Below are 26631 nucleotides of genomic sequence, written 5' to 3' on the forward strand. Positions count from 1 at the left end.
TCTAAACCTCCCCTGGCACAACTTGGGGCTATCTTCTCTTCTCCCATTGCCCGTTACTTGGGAGAAGAGACTGACCCCCACCTCGCTACAACCTCCCTTCAGGTAGCTGTGGGGAGCGATAAGGTCTCCCCTCCGCCTCCTTTTCTCCAAACTAAATCGGTGCTGGGTGAGCCCTGGAGCATGAGCAGCAGGACAAAGCATCTACCGCAGGATGGACAGGACCAAGCTGATGTGTGTCCTGGCCAGGATCTAATGCAGGCGGTTGCACTCAGCGCCCTCGCTCCCCCTACAATCTCAGCGAAACACTGTTTTTTAAAGAGCTGTCCTAAAAGTGGATTTTGGTGGGAAGCGTCAGGCAGTTCCCCACACCACCGCAGAGCCGGCTGCGTTTCAACCCCAGGTGCAGCTCCTCCTGCTCTTTGAGAAAGCAGCAAGTGCCGGTACAGCGTGTGCCCCTCCTGCTGCCATGCACTCAGGCGGATGGGCAGCTATGTATTATATTAAGAATTTTTAATGGATACAGCTCTAGGCAGGTGTCACCAGCTAAAAAAGCAGAGTTCCAGGGAGAGCAGGAGGGAGGATGAACCACATCTTCAGCAGCAGGCACAAGGCAGAAGCTTGACATTTCTGTAACAGCAGCAAATTTGTGTGTTGATTGGAGACGTATAATTGTCTTCCCAGGGAGATGGTGAGTGGCCGTGGCTCCCTGCCTCCCGGCCAAGCCGAATCACACTGTGCTCTTGCTGCTACATGGTTTTGGTTTTGCTATTGCTGAGCTGTCCTTGGGCAGCAAGACATTACACTCCTGCAGCACTGCAGCTCTGGCACCCCACTCCTTGGGCAGCTTTTGTGCAGAACTGGGAGGGAGATGGGTTTGTTCACGGTAGAAAAGTCCTGCGTCACTTCCAGACTGCTGGACCCACTGGAGATCACACTGGGGTGATCCAAAGTCTACAGTTTTACGTACAGTATTACAAAAAAGACTTTAGCAAATCTGATTTCCAGCACTGCGAGCAGAAGAGCACAGGTAAAACAGGTTAAAAAGTGAAGTGGGCTCCAGCCTGGGGACTCGTTTCTGGTCTTATGGGAGTGACCTCAACTGCTACCTGGTGTCTCGGCACAGCCAGCACAGGGCGGGCTGAACAAGGACCTGGCTCAGCCGCCTGTGTGGCCTCACGGACCAGCCCGCATGGGAGCAGGGGGTGACCGCGCATGCCTTTCCTTTAAAGGCGATCCAGCTGCCGACCTCTGCCACCCCGAGGGAGTGACACTGGCAGGAGTTGGCTGTGTCCAGCTGCTCCCGTCCAGCCCACGCTGCCTGCACAGCCTGGTGCCACCGGCCAGCTCCTCTCCAGTGGGGACATGTGCGGGTGCCAATGTGGGGCTGCGGGTGATGAGAGCCCCAGTGCCAGCTCTCCCACCTCCCTGCCTGGTTCATTGCCATGCCACCCAGCCCCTGGGACTGCCAGCAATTGGGCTGGTTTGTAGCCAGACCTGGTGACATCCAGCAAGCCAAGCAGGGATGGGACAGGACGCAAAGACCAGAGCTATGGGCAGCGGCAACCTTGCACTACCCTGGAGCAGGGGAAGAGCAGGAGCAGAGCTGCTCCTACCCTGCAGCAGGCAAAGGATGCTTGCTCTGCCTGCCAGGAGCTGGTGAAGAGTCCAGCTTTGCTTCTGCTTGGCCCCAGTTTAAGCCCTCCCTGCTGCGAGCTCCCTGCTCCTGGGAAGCAAGCAAGCTGCGTGCCCTCCGGTGAGCAGCTCTCTGCCTGGCTTCACCGGGGTTCATCTCTGCTCTTCTGTGACCACAGCATGTGAGCATGGCACTGCAGGGTGCTGTGCAGCACGACCAGCTTCCAGCATGCGTGAAACAGCCTCTCTCATCTCCTGGGGCAGGAGGCACCACGGGGTGTTACAGCTTTGGTACATTACATACTTGATAAGCTGTCCCTCCCTGGTGGGATGGAAGGACACATCTAGCATGGAGGAGATCTGTGACAGTTCTTCGTTCACTCCATGGAGCCTGTCGTGGCTCCGTCTCCTGATCAGCGGTCCCTGCTAGCTGGTTTTCCCCCTGCCCCGAGGACGGAGCTGGTGGCTGAAGTCATGCCACAGGGTGCTCAGGATGCTGAGCCCAAACTGGTGCAGATAAGGACCTGGGGTGTGATATTGTATGGTGGGCGGTGTGAAGAGCAGTGGGAGGGATCGATGCCAGTGAATGCAGGGTGTCCTTTGCTCTGCTGTTCCCTGTGCAGGGGGGCATGGAGGTGATGGGGCAGTGGCGGGGACCTGTCACTGTCACTTTGAGCAGCCCTCAGGGAGGCTCCGCAAAATGTCCTCCAGATTCTTCTTATCGGCCCGGATCTCAGCCAAGTCGCTGTCAAACGCCTGGATCTTCTCCTGCTGCCATGCCGCCTCTTGCTGCAGCAGGCTGAGCTGGCCGGCCAGGGCGCCCGGCGTGGCCAGGCGCAGCCAGAGCCGCTCCAGCTGCAGCTGCCCGGCGCTCAGCACCGCTTCCGCCTGCACGGACTGCTCCAGGTCACCTGGGCAAGAGGGAGAGGACATGGATGAGAGGCAGAGTGCCAGGCAGGAGATGTTCTGGACATGCTCCAGGGGCTCAGACCCTCGGCACAAGGCAAACTCTAGGGAGTGGGTGCAGTGGGGCATAGAGGCATTGCAGCTTCCCGGCGATCACAGATAAGCAAATAGGACTGTGGCTCCAGGCAGGGCCTGGGCACATCTCTCTTACAGAGGGGTGATGATTTCTACCCCTTTGCAAAACTTCTCAGATGCGAGAGTTCTGTAGCCCTCAGAAATGCACCCAGATGATCAAAGCAAGAGGAACTGGAGCAAAACCAACCAGCAACCATGAGCAAACCCAGCCCAGCACATCCCTTGGCTCCAAAGGGCCTGAGCCCTTGGTCCAGCCGTGCTCCTCCTGGAGATGCCAAGGGAGAACAGTGTCCCCACACCAGGCATAAGCACACACGTTCAGCAAGCCCTAATTCATTCTGCACGAGGGCTTTCCTCGAGACATGAGCCCTCAAGAAGCTTTGCCAAGACCCTGAGAGATCTCAGGCAAAGGGCACCCAGCTCAGCCCAGATGGCCAGTGAGCAGGAGAGCCTCAGGCCCCAACAGCCTGGCCCTTCCCTGGGACCCGCACCCCACTCCCGCCCGGGTCTCACCTAGGCTGCTCAGCAGGTTGTTCAGGGTCTCGATGTCCGAGATGAGCGAGCCCTGGGCTTCCTGGAGACTTTTTGCCATCTCACTCACCTCTGTCCCCACCTTCCAACACAGACAGACACCCACATCAGGGACACCGTTGACCCTTGGGCTGGACGGGAGAGGGAGGGGGATCCCAGAAACATCCCCAGGGCATTCCCCATACAGTAAAGCCCAAAAGCTGGGATGGTCCCTATGCTTTGGGCTGTGGGCAAAGCCCCTTCCAGGCTCTGGAGGACAAAACCTGCCCAAGGGGACCTGACTCACCTGGTGTGCTTCCTCCAGGTGCCCCCTGAGCTTCTCAGCCACGTGCTCCTGCCGGGAGAGCTCCCGCTGGGTCTCATTGGCACGTGTGGCGAGCTGGCTGGCACGCTTCTGGGCCTGCTTGCTCTCCTGCAGCACAGCCTGTGCCCTCTGCAAAGGGATGGAGATGGGGACAGTCACCTGAGGACACGCGGGGGGACAGCGCGGGAGGGCTGGAGCCCTGGTTGGGTGCATCCCCCTAGTCTGCAGGCAGGCAGGGGTGGGCTGTGCTGGAGGGGCAGCAGAAGCTGGTTTGGGAGCTCTGCAGCCCTGCGTGCAACAGCCTGGGCTCTGCCTGTGACGGCTGCCAGCCTGGTTGTGCCCCACAGCCCAGCGTGGGCTCCCCGGACCCCATGTCCCTCTGCTCAGACCTTGGCGCTTTCCCGAGAGACTTGCTCAGCCTCTCCAGCTGTCCTCCGGGCTGCGGTGGAGATGGACAAGGAGTTTCCCAGCGTCTTCTCTGCCTGTTTAATCCTTCTCTGGGCCTCCACCATCGCCCTGTCCTGCACAAGTGTCATCCTCCTGCTCAGGGCAGCCTGGCCCTTCCGGTGCCCCAGCACCTTCCTCATGCCTGCGGGGACAACCCGGCTGTCACCGAGCCATCCCTTTCTCCCCTTGGCACCCAGAGCCAGCGTGGTGAGATCCAAGCTGTGGCCAGGGATGCTGGTGCCTTTTACCTTCCAAGCTGGCCAGGAGGGACTCCGCATCGGAGAGCATGGTTTTCCCATGTGAGACAGCTGAGGTGGCCATGCTGTGGGCAGAGCGAGCCCGGTCCTGCAGCTGGGGAGAAGGGAGCAGGAGTGAGGGTGGGGAGGGGGCAAAGAGCTGCACCCGGCTGGGAAAGGTGGGACCCAGCCCGCTCCCGTTTGGCAGGCAAGCTCCTTGGGAGATCCGGGACCCCGAGGGGAGACGGGTCCCAAAACATCCGCTCCCGACCCCCTGGCTGCAGGCATGGTCCCTCCGGTCACTGGAGCAGCGGGGATGGGACTCACCCACCGCCCTGTGCCCTGGGTGGGAGGCAGGAGAGGGATGCACCCAGCATGCCCACAGCTCCGGCTGCAACGGGGGGTCCCCATCACTTATTTTGCAGTGACACCCCACGCAAGTGAGCAGCAATTACCTGCTCGAAGCCACGAGTCTTCTGCAGCTCCAGGCGCAATCCGGCTGCCAGAGCGCGGGACATCTTGACAGCCCGCTGAGCCGATGGCTCCTGCGCCTCTGCTGCCTGCTCCAGCGCTGCCAGGTCCTGTGCCAGGGCTCCCACCCGCGCTGGCAGTGCCTGCTGCGGGGTCAGGGATGCCAAAGGCTCCATGAGAGCATCTCCCGGCCCAGGAGGCAGTGCTGCCCAAGGGGCAAAGCAGGGGTAGGGTGCAAGCAGGAGCCTTAGCTGGGACGCTGCTCACCTGCCCCAGTGCAGCCACCTGCAGAAGTTTCTCGTCCATGTCTGCGTTTGCCTGCTGCACGGCTGCGAAAGCTCTCCTGGCCTCCGCTGCCACCTCCACCATGCCAGCACCCAGCTCCTCCCGTGCCCGCTGGATTTCCTCGTACCTATGTGGACAGAACGCTGCGGTCACCCAGGGCCCTCTGGTCCCTCGAAGGATGGAGATGGCAGCTTGGGAACTGGCCTCAGACACGGATGTAGGGGGAAAAGATGGAGGAAAGGGCCTGAAACATCCCCAGCATGGAGCACCCTGGCTTGCCGCTTTACAACACTGTGGTGCAATGAGTTTGATGGGACTCAGTCATGTCCCTGTTGGGCAGGTGCCAAACCACCGTGATCAAGTCCTGTAACAGGGACCTGGCCAGAGACAAGGGGTTGCTGTTCCCTCCTCTCCCCCGCCCTTGCTGCCATCACCTCACCCGGCCTCCAGCTCACGCTGCGCCTCCCGCGTCGCATTCCCCTCCAGCAGGCTCCGCAGGAGCTGGGAGCTGGCGTTGGAGGCACGCAGGGCTCTCCCGACCACCGCCTCCACCTGCGCCACGGCATCCTCGTGGCTGCAGGGACAAGGGCACCCAGAGAGATGATATTAGGATTGGCCTCCTGGGACAGGAGCGGCTGTCCTGCGCGCCCCCAGTGGGCAGGCAGCCTGTGCATGCCGGGATCACACTTGCAAGCGTACCTCTCGGCCAGTGCCCGTGCCTCCAGCGCCCAGTGGCTCCAGTTCGTGGGCTGCTGAGGGATTTCCTGGGGAATATCCTTGAAATGCAAACGGCAGCAATGAGATCCCAGCGGGGACCAAGGACCCCTGGGCCCCACCAGCCCAGCACCAACAAGAACCTCCCAAAGGACTGGAGGACCTTTGCAAACAGGAGCGAGCGAGGGAAGTGGCTCCTCTTGACTCAGCTGCAAGGAGGGCTACACCCACATGGACCCCAGGCTTTCCCACTCACCCGCAGTGCTGGTCACATCCCACCCCACCAGTCCTGCACATCCCACTGCCCCCCAGGATGGCCACCAGCCTCCCCAGGAGCCTGGGGCCAGCAGGAGCCCTCACCGTAGTAGCCAGGGTGTCGGCAGCACGCAGGACCTCCCGCTGCGCCGACTGCAGCGTGGCCCCGATCTCCGACAGCAGGATGCAGGTCTTGGGGAGTCCATGGCCAGAGCAGCCAGTGGCCCGGCTGGCATTGCTGAGCCGGCCTTGCGAGGCGCCCAGCGCCCCTGCCAGCCGCCCAACCTGTGCCAAGAGGGCAGCCCGGGCACCTGCGGACAGCACAAGCAGCTGCTTGTTGCCCACAGAGGTGCTCAGGGCTCCCCACTTGCCTGTGGGGCTGCCCCATGGCCGAGCACCCCCCCCTTCTGCCTGCTAATGAAAGGGGAAGAGAGTCCCCCCTGGGTGCTCAGGAGGGACCAGGGATGCAGCACCCAAAAGGCACCCCGTGTGCCGTTGCTCAGCCCCCAGTAACGCCCATCACCGGCTGCTCCAAAACCTCCCAGTAAAAGCATCCCTGCGGTGCTCTGTCCTATACCGATACACATGGTCCCCCGGTGGTCCCCTCTTGGTCACCCCATCACCCACGCTGAGCCCATGGCACCTCCTTGCACCTACCCAGCATGTCACAGCACCCTAAGGGAGCCGAGGGTTCCCCAAGGGGTGATGTGGGACTCCCCCCGCAGTGGAGGGAAGGGTTGTCCCCTGTACCTTGCAGGAGGTGAGGGCCGGGCAGCCCGTCTCCCCGGGGCGCATCTCCCAGCATGGGGGACTGGCCCGGGCGGGCGTCGCAGCCTGGGTTTTGCAGCCATTCCTCCATCTCCTGCAGCCTGGCCTTCAGCCGCTCGGCCTGTGGGTGAGATACGGGGGGGACAGGGGGTCGGCGAGGCAGCAGGGGGGCCCAGGTGCTGTGCCCACCTGGGCAGGGCACGGGCTGTACCTCGTCCTTCACCAGCCCGTAGCAGGCAGGGCACTGCTGGCAGCGGGAGCTCGGCGGGTCGGGGAAGAAGTTGGCCTGGCACCGGTCACACTTGTAGCCCACGAAGCCAGGGCGGCAGAGGCAGGTGCTGTTCTCGTGGCACTGCGGGGTGACGGAGCCCAGCGGGGAGCAGTTGCAGGCTGCAACGGTGGCAGAAAGGTGTCACGCCACGGCTGCCAGCCCCGATTGTGGGACCTAGGTGCAGTCCCCATCCCATTACCTCGACAGCCCCGGGCTGAGAAGCCGAAGAAGCCATGGTGGCATCGGTCGCACTGCTTCCCCGTGACGCCCGGCTGGCAGGAGCACTGCCCCGTCAGCTCGTGGCACCTGCTCTCCCGTGACCCCGTCGGGTGGCACTCGCAGCTGGCATCGAGAGGTGGAGGAGGGTGATGAGCAAGCAACGTATGCAGAGAGCAGAGACCAGAGCTGGGGACAGAGCCACCGCTGTCCCCCCGCAGCCCCACGCTGTGCCCCACATACCTCTTGCACCCCACGGCAGGCTGCAGGCCGTAGTAGCCGGGCTGGCAGCGCCCGCAGGCTCTGCCCATCACATGCGGGAGGCAGCGGCACTGGCCCGTGCTGGGATCACAGCCCTCCTGCCCCGGCGCTGAGCCATCGGGGTTGCAATCACAAGCTGTGGGAGACAAAATACCACTTGCATCCCAACACGGGGCTGGCAGATGGGACTGTGGGAATGGGGCACTGCAGCTGAGACCCCATAACGTGGAGGGCTGTGTCCCCCCATCAAACAGGGCCCCGAGAGGCTGAGCCCCTGCAGATCAGGGTATCTCCAGGGAAGGACAGCAGTGGAGAGAGGGAGCAAACTCTGTTCCTGAGCATTTCAGGCCACTCTGGATCATCCATCTGATGGATCCATCTAAACCCACTGAGCATCCCCCTTCCACCCTCTGCCAGGAGGATCTGGGCTGCAGTGGATCCCAGGGGAGCAGCGCCAGCCCCTGGGGCCGTACGTACGTGCACACTTCCCAGTGGGGTCGGGAGCCAGCGCGTCCCCGTAGAAGCCCGGCCGACACCTCTCGCAGTGCTCGCCCGTCGTGTTGTACAGGCAGCGCAGACACTGGCCGGACACGGGGTCGCAATTCCCCACGGCATTGAGATCCACGTTCCCGTGACACTGGCAGGGGACGCAGGGATGCACGGGACCCCTCTGCCCCAGGGGGTCCCCGAAAAACCCGTCATCGCAGAGCTCACAGCGTTTTCCTGGGGAAGGCGAAAAGGTGGGGAGGGGTCCGCCTGTGCCGGCAATGCCCGCGGCCACCATACCTGCCCACCCCCAGCCTCACCTCTCTGCCCCGGGGGGCAGTGGGTGCAGACCACCTCCCCACTGCCGGGCACCTCGGTGCAGGGTGAGCGGCCGGGGCAGGGACATGGCTTGCAGTCATCGGAGTGCCCTACGAAGGGGTTGCCATAAAACCCGGGGCTGCAGCGCTCGCAGGAGGGACCTTCCGTATTGTGCAAGCACCGGCATTGCCCTGCGAGGAGGAAAACGGAGCTGAAGGTCTGCAAAAACCCAGCCCCAAACAAGAGCGGGGATGGCGGGAGGGATGGAGAGCTAAGTGCCGAGCGTGGCACAGCGTGGATGCTGAGAGGGATGTGCAATTCCAGCCAATGGATCACGCTGGGATTGCACATCACCAACCAGGACTTGTAACATTTTCCCTCCCTGTCCCTTCCTTGCTTGAGGGAGGTTTTGGAGAGGATGCCGGGGCCCCAGCGCCAGCCCCACAGTCCCCCGCGGCGTGGGGACGAGGAGGTGCTGGCGCACACAGCAGCACCGTCACCGTGCACGGAGTCTGTCGGCGCCTGCGATAATCGACAACACATTTCTGAGCGACAAGGCACATCGTTTCCAGCCTGTCATGGAAAACACAAGCAGCTGACCGGCACCCAGCGGGGAGCGAGCGTCTCCTTGCGAGCCGAGCCGGTGAGTCACGGCCTTCCGAAATCAGCAGGGAGGAGGAGGAGGAGGAGGAGGAGGAGGAAGGATGCTCAAGCACCCCCTCCACCTCCAGGCAGATGCTCTGCTTGACTGGAGACAGAGAAGGAGCCAGGGGGAGGATTTTTCCCCGTGATTTGTGGGGTCAGGTCATACCAGACGGGTTGCGCAGGAGGGAACGGATATTTTTCCGTTTTCCCCACATCTAGGCGGAGCCGGATGATGGAAAAGACAGGAAGGAGGGGAAAAATAAATGAAAGGAAGCATGCGGGCTGGCTCGGGCTGGCAGCACCAGGGCTGGGACATCAAAAGCCTGGCCCCGTCCCTGGGGATGGTGCGGTCGGCGGCGCCAGCCCCGGTTCTGGGAGACGAGGGGCGAGTTTGCAGAGTTTCCGCCGGCAGAATGGGGGCACTTGCTGGCACAAACACCTCTTCCAGCCCGTTCCATCCCAGCCCTACGCTATTGTCGCTCCTCGCTGAGGGGAGCCACCCAGCGAGGAGCCCCAGGGGCTCTGTCCGGGTACCAAAAGCATCCTCTTATTTCCAAGCTCTTACCACCGATCGGAGCTGCTGCTTTCTGCAGGGGTGGACGGGGAGCACGGCAGCGTCTCACAAGCCCCTCATGGCTGGGATGTGCCTTTCGCCGGGGCTGGCAGCAGCGAGGCTGGTGCTGGAGTCACGCAGCCACCTCGAGCTCCAGGGCAGCGGTTTGCAATCCTGTCCCCCTTCCCTCACCAAAGCCATCCAGACACTTTGCCTGGCAGGAGACGGGAGAGCCAACACCCCGCCAACCACCCCACACACAGCCACGCTGCCCCGAGGACTTTGCTTTTGATTTTTCCTCCCTTCAAAGCCACAGTCCCTGCTACAGTCACGCACCTCTGAGCTGAGACCGGAGGCAGAGCAGGGCTTGGGCTGGCAGCACAAGAGCTGGCTGCTCTGGTGCCTTCCCGCACGCCTGGCACTGCTGTATTTTCCTTCTTTTTTTACTTGTTCCTCTGCCCAGGTTCACCCCCAGTTTGCAGGTGCTCCGCTCCTTGGGTAGCGATGCTGCCTGCAAGACCCATCCTGGCAAAACCCTCTGCCCCTCTCCTGCCCTCGCCCCTGCCTCCCCACTCCTCTGAGGACCAGCACCTTTCCTTTCTCCTCCTTCCTGGTCACAAAGCACCATGAAAGGTGCCCCTTTTGTTATAAATTACCACTGGTTTTGAACTTCATTAATTATCTCTGTGGTTATGAACCCAGTCCCTATAACCAGCCAAGCGATTCAATGTGCAGGTTTTGGGTACCGCAACCTCACAGACGGTTTCCAGCATCCCTCACAGACAAGCCAAGTCCTGGATTTGTCACCCGTGCACACAGTGGTGGGGTGAGTCGGGGGGCCAGGGGGTGCGCACCTGTGAGGGGGTGGCAGTCCCCGTGCTGGTTGCAGGAGCAGGGCACGCAGCTGACGAAGGGGCTGCCGAAGGGGATCTCCCGCTTGAAGCCGGGTGCGCAGGACTGGCAGAACTGCCCGGCGTAGCCCGGGGGACACGTGCACTCCTCCACCCAGCCTGCCCGCGCCCCCGGCCCGGGGCGAGCGGACGTGAGCTGGACCTCGCTCAGGGACAGCCTGCCTGCGAGAGCGGAGCGCGGCGTGAGCACGGGATGGCACGGCCCCCGGCCCCCCTCTCTCCATCCTGCCTGGAAATGCTCCAGACAGGGATAGGAGACCCCAAAATACCTCCTGGCGAGCCCAGGGGCATTCACAGAGAGGAGCCAGCCCCTGCCCCAACGCACCCCCTGCAACACCTCTCGTCCCCAAGAGCCTGATGCTGCCCCGATGTCCCCAGCCCCATCCCAGCTTGGTCCCCATGGGGACGTTGCATGGAGCCACCCACCTTGCACGGGGCCACGGCTCACGCGGAGGCGGAGGGCGGTCAGGTTGGAGAGCAGGCGCTGGAAGCTGAAGGCCGACAGCAAAGGCTCCGCACCCTCCTCTGCCTCGTGCAGCCTGTTGGAGGAGGAGCGTGGGAGGAAGGACAGGGCCAGCTGACAGCCACCCACCGCAGGACAGCCCAGCTCAAGACCCGGGCACAGTGACGGGGGCACAATTAAATCCCTGAAGGGGGCAAGGAGTGGGGCTGAACCCCACAGCACAGGGCAGCCCAGGCAAGATCAGACACGCTGTGTCCCAAACCCAGCTGAGGTTCCCCAAAGCACCACGACAGGTACCTGAAGGTGACAGCCCGCTTTCCGTGCTGGGGCTGGCTCTCACTGCTGGACATGGTGATCTCCATCCCCTCGCCCTCCAGCACCAGCTGGACCCGGAGCAGGGACACCCCAGTCTCCATCCCTGTCCCATTCCCTTCCGCTCCCAGCAGCAGGGTCAGGAGCTGCCCGTAACTGAGACGCTGGTTCTGCAGAAACTTCCCTGTGAGAGGAGAGAGGAGCAAAGTCTGTAGGACATGGATGTACCCCGGCACGGTCCTGTTCCCACCAGCATCACCAAGAGCCATGGTCACCCTCCTAGAGCAGGGCCAGCTCCAACCTGCCCTCCCAGGGTCCCAGCCCACCACCCTGATCCCCCCCACTGCCTCAAGTTATCAAAACCAGGATGGAGCACAGCGATTCATGCACCAGCTTGGAGGTGGGATGTCCCATGAGAGCACCAGGGGGTCCTCGTGGCAGAGCAGGACCCCAGGGACCGGGCACACATGATACCTGGTGCAAGAAAATCCACCGGTTCCTCTCCATCCCACTCGGTGACGATGTCCCCGTCAATCCAGCGCAGAGACAGGTCCGCGGTGCCCGGAGCCGCAGCAGCCCAGCCCTCCAGCCCTGCGTGAGGGCACACAGCGGTGGTGCACGGGCAAGGGGAGCAGCAACCAGCCCAGCATCAGCGGGGTGCTGCTTTTGGGGGCTCTGTCCCTCCTCCCGAGACTCTCCAGGGTCTTGTAAGGGGCTGATGCTTTGTAACACCCTCCTTCGCTCAGGCTCTGCGCTCTCACATGCTAGAAAGTGGCCCTAGCTGCCCCCCCATCCGTTTATTTTCTTAGATTTGGAGGAAATTATTATCTTTAAACTTTTGTCCCCCTGCCTGTGCTGCGGTTCCAACGTTACTGTGGGCTGGAGGGGCAGGAAACCCAGGGAGAGACGGGGCGTAATTGCATTAAGTTGGTTTCCTTCGGAAATCAGTTAAACTCCCCCCCCACTCCCCAGGGTTAGTTATTTCTTCCAGCCCCGGGTGCCCGCAGGACAAACACTTGGAAATCCCTCCCCAGCTCTCAAGTGGGCTGCGCTCGATTATCAAATCATCCCGAATTTGGACCCTTCCACCCAGCACAGGAAACTTCCAGTTGATCCAGCTCAGCTGTGGATTGGGGAGCGCTTTGGGGAGCGGGGCTTCAGGAGGTGGGGGCTGCCCCCTGCCCCGCGCTGCCCGGCCGTGCTGAGCCTCGTACGACCCAGCCCTGGCTCTGCCAAACCTGTCCCCAAGGGAGCAGCCCCAGACCGGCTGCACGAAGGGTGGAAAAAAGACTCTGTTTAGAGCCTGGCTGCGTTTCAAGGCCGTGGAAGACATTACGGCAGCACAGCAATTGGCAGCGTGGATTAAAGGCAGCCAGGACAAACCCGCGCCTGGCGTGTTCGCCTCCATCTGCTCGCTGTCGGGCTACAGGCGAGGCAGAGCGCCGGCTGCCCGCCAAGGGTGCCCGTACCCTGCCGGGGCGCAGGCGGGGGTCCCGGCGAGCCGGGGGCCGCGGTGTGCCCGCAGCCGGGGCTGCACACGTCGGGCTGTGCGGCAGATGGCAGGGTTTCCCCGAACATCCCTCACACATCCAGCCCTGCCACGCACAGCCCTGGCTGCAGCCGGGCAAGAGCACCCCATCCCGCTCCCCCGGCCCCCCTCCGCCCTGCCCCGTCCCAGCCGAGGTGGGGGAGAGGAGGGAATAAGGGGGAAAGTTCCCAGCAGGCTCCATCCTTTTGGGTTTTTATCTTTCTGAGATGATTTTTAGCGCTCCTGCTGTCCCTGGTGTGGCGGAATGGCTGTGCCCGGCCCCGCCACCCCCCCCAAGCCATGCACAGCCCCAGGAGCAGGTTGGCATGGAGGGATGCCACAGGGAGAGCCCATCCCCATGGAGCTGGGGGCAAAAGCAGAGGTTTAACAGCAAAATAGGGGTGAGCCAGAGAAATCACCCTCCAGTCTCCACCAGTCAGCCCCAGGGAAGGATGCTCAGCCCCAGCCTGCCCAAACTGCCAGAGTTTTTTGGCTGGAGTTGGTGTAGCTGTGCCCTCCGTTTCACCCGGGGCTGGGGGGTTGGTACCTTGGCTGAAGTCGGAGCGGACGTGGGTCACCTCGTAGCCGTCTGCTGCCGTGCAGGCAGTGGAGTGGCCGTAGCAGAAGCAGCTGGTGCAGCCGACAGGGTTGTGGGGCTGCAGGTTAAACCAGCCCGGCTGGCACCTGGGCATGGGGAGGAAACAGGAGCAGGTGGCAAGGGGTAGGCAGAGCTACAAGGGACCACAGCAGCAGCCCGAGGGGGACACTGGTGGCAGCTCCAAGCGAGCCCAGTCCCAGCAGTCCAGAGGGATGTCTGTCCCAGTCCCCCTGACCTCACCAGCCTACCATGGCCTCTGCAGGGAGCAACCCTGCAGGACTCCCACTGCAGAGCCCTGCGAGGGGTTGTGTCTAGGGGCTGGGGAGCAGCAATGCCCTGTGGCAGTAAAGACGCCTGCCCTGCACTGACCATCGAGCCCCAGCGCTGATCCCATCCTGGAAAGGGCCCACGGTCCCATCCCCATCCCATGGCCGCGGTGCTTACCTGTTGCACAGGTGCCCCTCCACCTTCTCCTTGCAGGTGCAATGCCCCGTGTTGGGGTCACAGATGCCCACGCTGCCCGCGGGGTCGCAGGCGCAGGGTCTGGTTGGGGCGAGACAAAGGCATGACGTGAATCCCGGTTCCATCCCGCTGCTCCTGCCTGGGGCCGGGCTCCTCCTCACCTGCAACCACCTTCGCTGAGGCTGTGGTAGCCGTCCTTGCAGCGCTCACACTTCCAGCCCGTCACGTTGGCTTTGCAGAGGCAGGTCCCCGAGCTGTCACACTGGGGCTGCAGGGAGCCTGCGGGGACCCCAGCCAGCCCTGAGACCCTGCCCCAGGCAGGGAGAGACACAGGGGGGGAGATGGGGAGACCCCGGGCAAGGGAGGGCCGACGAAAACCATCCCTCCCAGCCAAGCCCTGGCTTGGGCAGGGGTTTGGGAGCCGGAGCCCGGCTCGGCGCAGCCCCACGCACCTGCAGGGTGGCAGTGGCAGGGCTGGCAGGCTGCCCGCTCCTCCCAGCGATAGTGGTTCTGCCGGCAGCGCTCGCAGTGGGGACCGTCCGTGTTGTCGCGGCAGTTGCGGCAGTGGCCCCCGTGCCCGCTGCGGCGGTACAGCTCCCGGTCGTAGAAGCACTCCTCCGAGCGGCCGCTGCAGTTGCAAGCTGTTGGGGAGGCAGGAGGGGTGGTCGGCAGCTTTGGGGCACGGGGCTCACCTCCCCACAACCTCCTGGGGGGGCTGGATGAGCCAGAGGGGCTTTCCGCAATGCCTCTGCCGTTGGAAACAGAGGTGGATGCAGCACGGAGCAGATGGCTGCACCCATGGGATAAGGAAGTGTCAGGGAATCCTCAGGGTGATGCTGTGAAGGGGGCCCTGGGGTGGAAATCCTCCCTCCCTGCCCAGAGCAGCTTCACAAAGTGGAGCAGGCGCTTTCTCTCCGTGCAGGAAGGGCAGGAGCTGCCGGAGGAGCCAATGCAGCCCCAGCGCAGCCCGTCGGGGCCGGCTGCACACCGGGACCGCGGGGCCAGCCCGGGTGATACTCACGGAGACACTCGTTGGCGGCCTCGGCGGTGCCGCGAGCCCAGGGCCGGTCCTGGTAGAAGGGCTGGCAGCGCTCGCAGTCGGCGCCGGCCGTGTGGTGCTGGCACACGCACACCAGCTGCCCGGCATCGTCCGGCGCACACTCGCTGGCATGGCCATTGCATTTGCACCTGCAGAGAGACCCCCGTGGGGGGATGAGCCGCTCTGAGCACCAGTGTGGGCAGCAGCCGGCTGCCGGGCTGGCTCGCCTGGGGTGGCCATGGGGTGAGGAGCAGGGTAGAAAGCAGCAGCTCGGGCTGTGCCGGCCTTGAGGACGCCCACCATGTCCCCAGGGTGCTCCTGTCCCGGCAGCTGGAGGTCACACGTTGAGGGTGGCCCACAGGAGATGCTAACCAGCTCCAGCTGCTGGGCCCAGGGGGGAGACGGCAGCGACAGGGGCTGCCGGCCAGCTGGGAGGAGGAAAGCCACTGGGAGGAGGAAAGCCGCCCCCACAGGGATGGAGAGATTTCCCACTCCCCCCAGCTGGGGAAGGGCACATGCAGCACAGCCCACGGCCAGCACCAACTGGGTGACACCAATATCTCTGTTCCACATCAGCTTCCCCCTCCCACAGGCAGCCACTCTGGCTCTTCTTGCCAACTCCAAGCTCCACCAGCCTCCGTGGCTTCGGGGCACCTCTCCACTGGCACGCCGGGACACCTCTTTCGCTGTGCCTGGGGACCAAGCAGTGCCACAGGAGCAGCAACACGAGCCCCAGCACCATTAAAAGCCACAGGGCTGGGAGGGGGCAAAGCAAATACAGCTGGTGGCTAATGGAGAGGGCTTGCGGGGGAAAAGACCTCCTTCCTGCACAACTGGCAGGGCTCCAGGTTTCATCACCCATCTCTGCACCGCCAGCTCCAGTTTACACACAGAGGAGGCCACACCTGAGCAGTTTGCCCCAAAACCACAATTCAAACAAGACGGAGGAGGGGAGCGGCTGCCCCAGCCCCACAGCCCCGGGAAGGTCCCCCCTGCTGCCCGCACCCCGGCGTGGCTGCCCCTCACCTGCCGCCCACAGAGAAGTCGGAGATGGCGTAGTAGTACGACTGCAGCACCTTGGGGTCCTTGAAGATGTCGTCTCCGAAGGTGTTGAGCCGGTTCAAGGAGATGAGCAGGTCGGTGACCGTCACCCACTCCTGCAGGGCACACGGGGAAGGCGCCTTGGCGAGGGGTCCGGGCCACCAGCTCCCCGCCCCAACCGGAATGCATCCTGCCCTTTCCCTATGGGGGTGCAGGGCATCACCGGCGCTTTTACCCCGGGTGGCTGCATTAGTGCACCCGGTCCCGGGGGGACCACGCACCCGCCCCACTCCCACCCCAGCAGCACCTGCAGCGCAGGGCTCCCGTCAAAATTGTAGGCGCTGGGCCGTCCCTCGAGGGTGGAGAAGGCGACGTTGCCCCCGCTCAGCGGGGAGATGTCACTGAATTCGTCGGTGCAGAAGGCCACCTGCTCGTCCTCCCCCGGCCGCAGGTAGTGCCGCTGCCGCTTCCCGTAGGTTTTCTCGCAGGACGCGCTGTAGTACTGGAAGGGCACCCAGGGCCCCTCGGCGCGGCTGCGCTTGTAGATGGCAAAACTCTCGGGCCGGCTGGTGTGGAACTTCAGCCGCACGTAGGTGATCTCGTAGGCTTTGCCTGGGGACAGACCCGCCACGCTGTCACCCTCTCCTGGCCGCCACCACAGGGCTGAAATTATCCCGGTGCCCTGTCCTGTGTGGCCGTCGGCATCCCCATGGTGCACTGTCTCGCTCTCCCCGCCACAGCTAAAAACAGAGTGGTTTTGTGCGAAGCAGGAATCCTCGTCCAGCTGCCCTTAACCAGCTCCTCCTCGCTGCAGCCCAAACCCCATCCAGCCCCAAATCTAGCCCCACAGCAGCCGCCCACCCACGGCACGGGTGCTCCGGGAGGGTGGCACGGGCAAGGAGCTGCCGCAAAGCCAGGCTCTACCCACCAGCCCATGGCACGGAGCAGCATCCCCGGGGCAGCGGTGCCATGGGCATGGGGAGGTGGAAAGGGTCAAGGCCGGTCCCTTCCCGGGGAGCCGCGTGCCAGGACCCGGCATCGCTGCCGACTTTGCCGGGATGAAGACAAAGAGAGGCCACCAATCCCCGGGGCAGATGGCGCAGCTCTGAAAGCGCTTGAAAGAATTAGCAAAAAGAGGGAAAGAAAACACCAAAGTGAACATCAAAACCGCTTAATTGCCAGAGATGAAGGACCAGCTCAAAGACTGGATTGCTCCATAACAACACCGCTCCTGACAGCGCAAAACAATTAGCTGCAAGGTTTTGGCTTTATTTGAAAAGATAATGAGTTGGGAATGTTAGAGGGGTTATTCCGGGACTAGGAAAACAAGCCTTTAATTGGGCCCATATGAATACTGTCGCATATGTGCTGCAACTTTGCTGCGGGGGAGCCGAGGCAGCCCGGCTACCGGCACTGGGAAAAGCAGCTGCCTCCCATCAGGGATACAGGGAGCGCCCGGAGCAGGGGGACGGACCCTCTCGCAGCCCACCCGGAGGTGACGAGGGCCGGGAAGGGGCTGCAACCGGGCTGTCCCACCGCCACCATGCTCCCCCCAAATTCACCTCCCTCCGGGACCCCTCCGGGCTGGTGAGTGGGGGTGTCCCTGCCCTGCACCCCACGGCGGAGGGGGAACGCCCGGCGGGCGCCGGTTCCCAGACAGCACGGTCCCGGTGGGATGTCTACCAAAACAGCGAGGTCGGGGCCGTCACCTCCCAGAGCAGTTTCCTCTGGGAGAGGAAGGGAGCTCGGCACTGTGTCAATAAACAGCCCCTGCCCCAAGCGGCCCCATGCCGGGGGGGGTGTGCTGGGCTGGGGGAGCCCCATCGTGGTGCTTCCAGCTGGGGTGGAGGAGACTCGCTGCCCCGGGGAATCATCCCAAGGGAACGCGTGCTTTTCCCCAAACAGGCCTTTTAATAAGCCAAATTCTGCTCAGGGAAAAAAAAAATAATCCAGAAAATAACCCGGGCTGGCTGTCTCCCTTTTCCCGCTCGGCAAGGTGTGACATGTGCCAAAGCCGGGTGTGCCATGGGATGGGGACACCAGGGGGGTGCGCAGGTGTCTGAGGGTGACAGTACCAGGGTGACCCCTGGATGCTCTCCCAGCTGTGCTGTCCCCTGAACAACGTGTTCACCCGCCTCCCACAGAGCCCAGACTGCAGCTCGTACCTCACCAGGGCTCCAGGCGAAGGAGTTTGGAGAGGAGCGAGGAGCATGTGGGACGGTCACGTCACCTACTTGTCCCCAGCCACCTCCAGCTCCCCCGAACCTCAGCTCCAGGAGCCTGCCACAGGCTCGCATCCCACAGGAAAACCAGCGTCGGAGTCACAGATGCAGACACTGCCTGATCTCGACACTCTGACATGAGCCGATGGCACTCGGAGAGCTGCCGGCGGAGCCCCGGTGCCTGGTGCCTTTGCAAGCCCACGGATATTTTGGGTTCCTCCCTGACGTCTGACTGGGTAAATGCAACAGCCACAGGCACTCGGGATTATCGATCTGCTCCGAGTCTGATGCACTGTAACGGCATGGCTGAAACCTCGCAGAGGAGATTTAAAGGAGGATAATCTAATTAACGCCAATCAACACCATGCAGGTAAACACAGGTCTTGTCCAACTCATTCGATATCTTATTTAATAAGCTCCCCAGGTGACAACACTGGAGAACCTACAAGACATCTGACTCAGGACGGAGGAGGACGAGCAGGCTGGCAGGGACGTGCTACATGGGTTAAAAACCCAGTTACTTGGTGGAGCTCATGAACGAGGACTCAAGGACTCATCCTGGGCCACGTCCTGGGGACCTGCAGGGTCCAGTTGGGCTTTTCCTCCATAACCCAAGAGAAAGCATTAAGGTAGCAATAAAAAGGTCTGCAGATGGGACAAGAACAGGGCCCGGCGGCTACGCAAAAGGTCAGACAGCAGTGTGCTGGGCACCAAAATGGCACTTTTTAGCATGGCAAGATATATGAGCCATGCAGGAACAAGGGTACGTTTGCAGAGGGATGCTCCAGCTCAGGAAGGGTCCCAGGGACCTGGGGTGGAGGCGAGCTTGGCGCAATGTCACGGAGGTTGCATTCGGGTTGCCTGCACTCCACGTCAAACACAAACTGATTTGTGGCAAAACGACAGCCTGTGTTAGATGGGTGAGGGGCCGCAGGTCCCCTCCCGCAGGGCCGGCAGGAGCAGCGAGCAGGGATGGCAGGCTCCTCCGGCATCGCTTCTCATGCCCGGCGGGGAGCCCAGCCCCGGCCCGGGGACGAGGACCAGATGTCCGCCCGCTCGCAGGGGGCTGGGAAAGCAGTGACCTCCATCCCCCCGGGCAGCTCTGCGTCCCTGCCAGGGCAGGCACAGACCCTCCGCCGTCACCCCGACGCCAGCCTCCGGGTCCCACCAGCACGGCTCCCTGCCACACCAGCGCCCAGCTGTCCCCAACCAGCTCCAACCGCAGCCCCTCCGCTAACCCCCCTTCGGCATGCAGATGGCGGGAGACGTCAGAGAATGAAGATTTTACAGCGCTGGTCAATAGCCAGGATAGTTTAGATGGCAGGAAAGTGTTAAAAATCCTTTTTAAAATGCCGGGCATGCCCCATGGGTTTAAATACTCTCCAAGCGGGCACCTTGCACAATATTGAAAACGTAGAAGGTTGGATCCCAGCTGGGGAGGCCTCCTGGGGCTGCACGGTGTGTGCAGAGCTCTGCCCCCCCCCGCACCACCACCCCCCGAGACGTACCGGGCACCCCCAGCAGTGCACAGGGGCAAAATGGCACGGGCTTGGCACCCACGGTGCTCACCCCAGTGGCAAGGCTTTCACGGGGGGAGGTGGTCTGTGCCTCCCCCTGCCTCCCTCCTGCTCCAAAAACTTGCATAATCAGTAAAAAGCAGCCCCGGGGGAGCAGGAGAGCAGGCCCCCCAGGCACGGCTGGCTGGGAAGCGGCACAGGCGGGTGCAGACACCAGCATCCTCACCCTGCAAGGGACCGGGTGCAGCTGATGGACGGGGCAGACCCTCCCCAGGTCTTTCCAGTGATCTGCCCTTCGCAGAGGGCATCCCCCTCCTCCCACCCCCTAAAAGCCCCGGGGAGGGCTTTTAAAGTCCTGTCTTTAAACCAAAAGCAGCACCAAGAGCTGCGGGGTGCAGATGCATCCACCCCCCCCGCCACGCACCCGGGTCTCGATGCACTCGCTGCCCGTTTCCCTGCCGGCACCGCGGGGGCACTTACCCAGGTGGAGGGTGATGTTGACGGAGTTGGGGTACTGGATGCCGAAGGCCATGGACTGGCTCTGCCACCAAGTGCTCTCCTCCTGGCTGTGGAAGTCGGTGAGGAAGGAGGCGTTGTGGTGGAGCCGGGGGTCGGTGGCGTCGCAGCGGTGGCACAGGGCGCTGGCGTGGCGGGCGCCCATCTGCAGGCAGTAGTCCTCGGGGGGGGAACCGCACGTGTTGGTGGCCTCGGCGGCCCGGCCGAAGGCGGCGTTCTCAAAGACAGGCATGCAGCGGCGAGGCTGGCCCCGGGGGTCCCAGCAGGCGGGTGAGCCCCCCGTCCCCAGCCCCAGCCCCAGCAGGGCCAGCAGGCAGAGCCCGGGAGGCCGTGCCATGCCGGGGCTCGCCTGGCCGGACTCTGAGCCTCCTCCGGATGGCATGGCGGGAGCAGGCGGGACGGGATGGAATGGGATGGGACGGGATGGGACGGGTCCCCCTACCCGGCACCTCCTCTCGCTCCGAGGTCCATCTTGTGGAAGCTGCTGGGAATGTCGAAAGCTTCGTGTGTGAGCCCGGGCTGCGGGGTCTGGGCTTCCTCGGGCCGCCCTGGTCCCCAGGCCACCTGGTCGGGCAGGACGGGACCCCCGCAGTGGGGTGCACGCCGGTCCCGTTGCTTCGGGAATTGGGAAAGGGAGGTTGCACCTTTGGCAGCACAGATGGAGCTGAGCTCCTCCATTTCTCAGCCCCAGGGACGAGCTCGTGATGATTCATGCCCCACATGTGGGTTTTTCTGCTTAAATCAATGGGGGTCACCAATTTTCTCACAGCCCCAAAATCAAGACGGGGTGGAGGAAAGGCAGACCCAGCACCACCCCAGCACCCTCTTCTCCCGCCCACCGCTCCCCCACTCACACCAGCTGGGCCGTGGGTCTGTGACACCCCCCCGGTGCCTCCACAGCAGCACCCAGGGCTGGGGGTCCCACCCCTGACTACTGCCATGGCGCAGCCGAGTCCCCTGGACCGGGGTGAGAGCAGATCCCTGTGGAGGCATCTCCATGGGGTAGCAAAACCAGACAGTCACCAGACCTCATTAGCAGCTTCTCAGGTAATGCTAATTGCAGTCTGTGCCAGAGGGGATCCCTCTCGGGACTGTGGCACCCTCCGGATTTAACCCATGGGGACAGGAGGGGGACAGCAAGCAGGGAGACAGGCAGGCCAGCAGACCCTGACACCCCCCAGCCCTGCTCTGCAGAGGGGAGTCTGCAAAAATGGGGTGCACGAGGGACCACCGCCTCTGCCCCCCACACTGCTCAGCCGAGCTGCCCGCAGGAGCCCTGGAAACTTAGTCCTCATTTATAATTTAAGCTCCCTTCCCCCCCTTACCTTCTACTCTTATTTATTTTATTCTCCTTCTCCGTGCACACTGCAGGGAGAAAGCACCAGAGGGGAGCTGTGAATCAGAGCCTTCGGCAGGGGCTCCCGCAGCAGCACCGTTTCAAAGCCCCATTACCATATATTGACCTGGGCTCTGACAGCCGGAGCCAGCTCCGCTGGGAAGGGCGAATTTCCCAGCACGGAGGAGATGTGCATCAGCTGCCTGGGAGCGGGCGGCCAGTGGCAAACCCACTGTCAACCTCCGGGGAGAAAGAGAAGGGTTTTCAGCTCAATAATTGCTTTGCACATCTCCGCCACCAGTTTTAAGGGGATTTGCATCCTGCAGGGATGAGGTTTTCCAGGTGGTTTGCTTTCCCTTGCTACTGAGGCTGCAAGCTCCGGGCAGGAGAGGGTCTCTTGTGTCATGGGTTTGTCACCTCCTCCTCGGGGTGTTACACACACCCAGGAGACGATTTCCCGGCCCGGCCCCTCTTGCAGAGGGGTCCGCGTTAGGGAGTGATGAGACCACGCAGCCAAGGCTCGGTGGCTGCTCGTGGGATACACAGTGCATTCAGGCAAAGCTGACGAGTATCCCAAACCCTCCTCCAGCACAGCCTACCCAGCATGGGGGGATATCCCACGGGGCCAGAGCTTGGCGGGAATTGGTGGTGACACCACTGTGCCCAGCAGTGGGGATGCTGGGGCTGGTGTGGGAGCAGCAGGTCCCCAGATTGATTCAGCTGCATCCCGGGCTGGCTGAGCCCCTCGCCAGGCTCCTGCTGGGTACAAGCCCTTGCTTGCCTAAGGAGATGTCCTAAGCTTGCTGAGCATGGGATGGGTGCTCTGGGCAGGATCTGGCCCCAGCTCATGGTCTGGTACAGCTCTAGGAGCGACCACTGCTGGTGACTCAGACTGAAGGCCAGCTGGAAAAGGTCAGCTCCTCTCCCATGCACAGAGCACAGAACAGCAGTTCCCCCAGTCAGGAATCCTTGGATCATCTCTGAGGGCAAACTGGGGAGGTGGGAGACCCCATCTCTGCAAATACCTTCCCCAGTTCTGGTGACTGGCAACCACCCTGCTGTGGCTTGCAGGAGGAGGAAGATCAGCCAAGGGTCTTGGTCCGACCCTTTTCCCTGCGAGTGTCCACCAAGGGCGAGGAAAAGAAACCATCACATCTAACAAGAGAAGGGCAGGGGTAGCCCCTTTTCTCCAAGAACAAGACGCTGCGATGCCTACCAGGTCTGGAGGGTGGCTTTTTACAGAGAAACCGTCACACACAGATGCGTCACCTTGCCATGGGTGAGCTTCACCACTGGGCGGGATGAAGAGCTAAAGCTGCCTACAGGAAACCTCTTATCTTCCAGGGACATGGACAAGCTTGAACAAGGGTGCCCATAAGAGCGATCAGAGCTGGGATTTGCCCCTAGCACCACTGGTGGAGGCAGGGCCCAACCTCAGCTGAAGTCTTCTGTACCTGGAGAGACTTCACCCACTACCCTAGAACTTTGGTGTGAGCGTGGTGACCAAGGCTGTGATGGCACCCTAACCTGCCATCACAGCCCAGGAGCCCTCTCCTGCCCTGGCACGGACCTGGCACCCCGCAAGGGTTAAGAGCCGTGGAGGCGGTGAGGAGAAAACGTTCTTCTGATTTGCTTAATGAACGTTAATTAAGGAGACAGAAGATAGCAGATTCCTTCAGGGTAGAGATGAAAGGCCCGTTAATTAAATCTGGAGAGAGAGCGCAGGGCCGACTGATCCTCCTTCTGATCAGACCTGACAAGGCAGGGACGGGGCGGGAGCGAGGTGAGCGAGAGCCCACAGCCCCCGCCTCCCGCAGCCCAGCTCAGGCCTGGGACCATGGCCAAGTTTCAACATGGTGCTTGGGCTTGGGAATGGGTGCCACCACCCGCTTACCTGCCTCTGCTACTCGTGGGTGGGTGCCCCTGACTCCAGCTGCACCCTGGGCGGGCACACGCTTGGTTTCCAGCGGGTCCTTCCCCAGGGATGACGTCTCCCTTGGCCGACTCCAACCTGAGGAAGAGGAGGAGGAGAAGGAGGTCTGGCCACCCAGCTCAGCGGTTTGCCCCATGTCCCACTGCCAAAGCCTGGGCATGGGTTAAAGGCTCCTGGTGCCACTTTGTGCATCCCCGTGCCAGGAGGGGCAAGTCTCCGGGGCCAGCTGCAGCCCACCAGGATGGACCCCTGGTCCCCATCCCAGGTTTCCGCACACGCGCTGCCTCGCCCTCCCGGGAGTGATTTGCTGAAAGGGGCTTTTCTGCCCATAGCCGAGACCCTGGGACGCTGTCGCACGCTAACAGGACTCTGCTAGCAGCCTCCTGCCTCCCCTGCTCCCCACCGCCCTGCCAGCTTTCAGCCCAGGCTTTTTTTTAAAAGCAGAGCAGCCGAGCATCCCAATTGCCCCCCCGAAACCGCAGCAGCCCTACCTTCCTGCCCTGCCTGGAGTGGGGATTAGAGGCAGGTTCAGCCTCTCGACACCACGAGCATTTCAATGGGCACAGCCACGGCGCTCTGCCGCTCTCCTGGCACGTGAGGCGCAGAGATCTCCAGCCCCGAGGGCTTCGCAGCAGGGCCACGGGATGCTCCTCGCTAAAGCTGTGTCCCTGTGGGCAGAGGGGACCACCCCAGGAGAGGGCAGCCGGCAGCTCCCCCCTTGATTCTGCCCACCCCTGGGTGAAGACCCCATGGAGTGGGAAATGGCACGTGCAGTGTAAATAACGTCTGGAGCATCTCTTCTGCGCGCTGGCTTATTTTGTAAACGTGAACTTTGCAAAATGTCACGAAACAGAGAAATGGGAGACCCGGGATGAGTAAATCTCTATTAGAAATTCCTCCCGGATGGCAGGCAGTCATGTTCTCGCTCGGTGATGGCACATTACAGCCCAACCCCGGCCCAGGGAGCGGGGTCATGCGCAGCACTGATTGCAGAAAGTATTTAATTAACATTGCCGTAAATACGGCGCTAGCGATGCCAACCAGACCACGACGGGGCAGGATGCTGCCAAGCTGTGTGAGGGTTTGCCAAGGCAGACAGGAGAAGACGAGGGAGCGCACAGAGAAAATACGGCAGATTTTGCTCTCTGCCTTGCCCCAGCCCTTGGGGGCCTCGGGGGGGGCGAGAGGAGGATGGGACAGGGACACTGTCCCCTGAGCAAGAAGGCTTCACCATCAGCACCCAGACAAGTGAGGAAACCCCACAGCTGGGAGATGGGCTCTCTGGGGGCAAGATGCTCCCAGAGAAATTGCCAGGACAGCCATCACCATCCTCTCCCCTGACACACAAGGAGCCTGGAAGCCACCTTTTTAGAGCTAATCATACCCAAATTTCCTCAGTACCTGGCAGACAGTGAGAACAGGGACATTGCAGCTTCACTCATGCATGACCACAAGCTCATCATCTCACAGACGAGCTGAAGGACACCAGACCTGACCCACCCCAAGGACAACGGGGTGACAGCTGAGCTATCGGTGCCCCTCGGACACACGCTTCACCCATCTCATTGGGGCTCAGGAGGTCGGGGACCACGACAGGAGGAAGAGCCGGGTCAGCATAGGACCAGCCGGTTTCAGGCACAGCCAAAAAGTCCCTTTCCCCGCTCCTGAGCTCATCAGTAGCTTAATGATACCCGCTGAAAAGCTTCAGAGTCCCTCATCGCTCATCACATTAGGGCTGCTCACAAGTGAGGCCAACCAGTACAAACCTCCTCGAAGCCTTTCTAATTAACGAGCAGGAGCTTAGGCTCTCCCAGCCCAAAAGCAGCATCTCAGATAAAACCGGCAGCCTTCCCGCAAGCCCTCGGCCTCCCTTGATAAACCCCCTTAATGGGCTTGTTAGCATCAGCTGAGGCCACCTCATTGGCTAATGAAGCACATCTGTCTGTTGTCCCCCCCGCCCCCCCCACCTCCCTGCTCTGAGTGGGGAGAAGCCTGTCTGTCCATCCATCCATCCTTCCATCCATCCTTCCATCCATCCGTCTGTCCCCACCACGGCAGGAGCCACGGGATGTGCCCGGCACAGCTGCTCCTAACCCTGCGCTGCGCCCCCGGGCGTGTGCCCCCGGTACCCCATCCACGAGGTGCCCTGAGCACCCCCTTCGCCAAGAGGGTGGGTGACAGCTGAGCAGCAGCAGATGCCACCAGATGGTCACCCCAACCGGAGACTCAGCTAAACCGATAACCGGGAGCGGGCTGGAGGCCCCTCATTTGCTAACTGACTCCCCGTACGGGTCCCGCAGGGAGACGGGAGCAAGCTCAGGATGGTGGCACCAAGCTCCTGCCCATAAAGCCCCCGGGATCGTTTGCAATGCCAGGGCACCTGCACGGGTGTTGCCACGACAGTCCGTGGTTGCAGTCACTCTCCGGGGTCTTTCCTGAGAGGTGCTGAGCACTCCCCGCTCATCACAGGGATGGGCTCTCAGGGGGGCTTTGTTAAAGCAGGCTTAAGTGCTTTCTGAGCCTGCTTTTCCAAAGCCCCCCGTGAGAGCCCACCCCTGTGATGAGCGGGGAGTGCTCGTCCCCTCTGCCAGGGGCTGCCCCTCCGCAGCAGCAGCCCCCCTCCTTCCTCTCCCTCCCGTCAGGAAGTGATGCTCCAATAGACTCCGTGACGAATAGAAGTTGTTGTGATACCTTTGAATTTAAAGCAGTAGAAATACCACCCCCCCACCCGCCCTAATGTGATCTACCGTGTCTTTATATTCCCAAGCGTGTCGCCCCGGATCGGGGCTGGGGCTCTGATTTGATATTCCCATGAAAACCAGTGCCCTCATCCAATTACCACGGGGATTTCGGTGCAGTCAGCAGCTGAGCCGCCGGCAGCCCCCGGCACAGCAGCGAGCCCCACGGGGGACCGGACCCACGCTGGTCTGGCCAGGGCCGCCCCAAAGGCGCTGGGAGCGAATTTGCCACCCCAGCCAGGCTGTGCCGTGGGCTGGGGTGGACTGGGAAGCACTGGTGGGAACTGGAAGCACTGGGAAAGCAGCAAGGCATTGCTCCGGGCCGTGGCAGAGCTCTGCGGGTAATGTCCCCGGAGATTTCCACTTACAGCGGGACTGAAAATCCCTCTGTTTCGTACTCGAATGCCTGCTGCTCCGAATCCCCCTCCAGCCACGGAGGCTGGATGCTCGCTGGTAATCCTGCATCATTTATTTTCATTGGCTGACAGAAAAAAGTGCCGTCAGAAAACCAATGTTAGCTATGCTGGCTGGCATATAAAATGTTGCTTTAATTGTATTTTATTTGGCAATAAGAAAATAGA

At 62.1% G+C, this 26631-nt stretch overlaps 1 protein-coding gene across 2 annotated transcripts; it reads right to left on the reverse strand.

The window, feature by feature from the left end:
* Positions 1–462: 462 nt before the first annotated feature.
* On the reverse strand, positions 463–20433 carry LAMC3 (laminin subunit gamma 3). 2 transcript variants are annotated; one of them, XM_063353272.1, is made up of 28 exons: positions 20008–20433; positions 16096–16400; positions 15774–15904; positions 14730–14896; positions 14161–14349; positions 13870–13987; positions 13691–13789; positions 13196–13332; positions 11595–11711; positions 11106–11304; positions 10772–10884; positions 10289–10507; positions 8239–8427; positions 7910–8155; positions 7415–7568; positions 7155–7297; positions 6896–7074; positions 6667–6805; positions 6022–6227; positions 5647–5723; positions 5387–5521; positions 4930–5074; positions 4647–4805; positions 4204–4306; positions 3898–4097; positions 3491–3637; positions 3187–3286; positions 463–2543 (listed from the first exon to the last, which is right to left on the reverse strand). In XM_063353272.1, exons 1-28 carry the CDS (start codon positions 20423–20425, stop codon positions 2299–2301), a joined length of 4779 nt encoding a protein of 1592 aa, XP_063209342.1. In that variant the 5' UTR covers positions 20426–20433; the 3' UTR covers positions 463–2298. The 2 variants fall into 2 exon arrangements, with proteins under 2 accessions (XP_063209342.1, XP_063209341.1); XM_063353271.1 differs by having other exon boundaries at positions 4647–4808.
* Between the last annotated feature and the right edge of the window lie 6198 nt (positions 20434–26631).

Source organism: Chroicocephalus ridibundus, chromosome 15 (assembly GCF_963924245.1).
Source record: "Chroicocephalus ridibundus chromosome 15, bChrRid1.1, whole genome shotgun sequence".
Taxonomy (NCBI): Eukaryota; Metazoa; Chordata; class Aves; order Charadriiformes; family Laridae; genus Chroicocephalus; species Chroicocephalus ridibundus.

Bases quoted from the DNA above. Each gene is read 5' to 3' on its own strand.
- LAMC3 (XM_063353271.1), bottom strand. From the start codon at position 20,425: ATGCCATCCGGAGGAGGCTCAGAGTCCGGCCAGGCGAGCCCCGGCATG. The intron at 10,885-11,105 runs GTACCTGTCGTG...CTCCTCCAACAG, and splicing joins AAGCGGGCTGTCACCTTCAG to GCTGCACGAGGCAGAGGAGG. The intron at 7,569-7,909 runs GTACGTACGGCC...TGTCTCCCACAG, and splicing joins CCCCACTGGGAAGTGTGCAC to CTTGTGATTGCAACCCCGAT.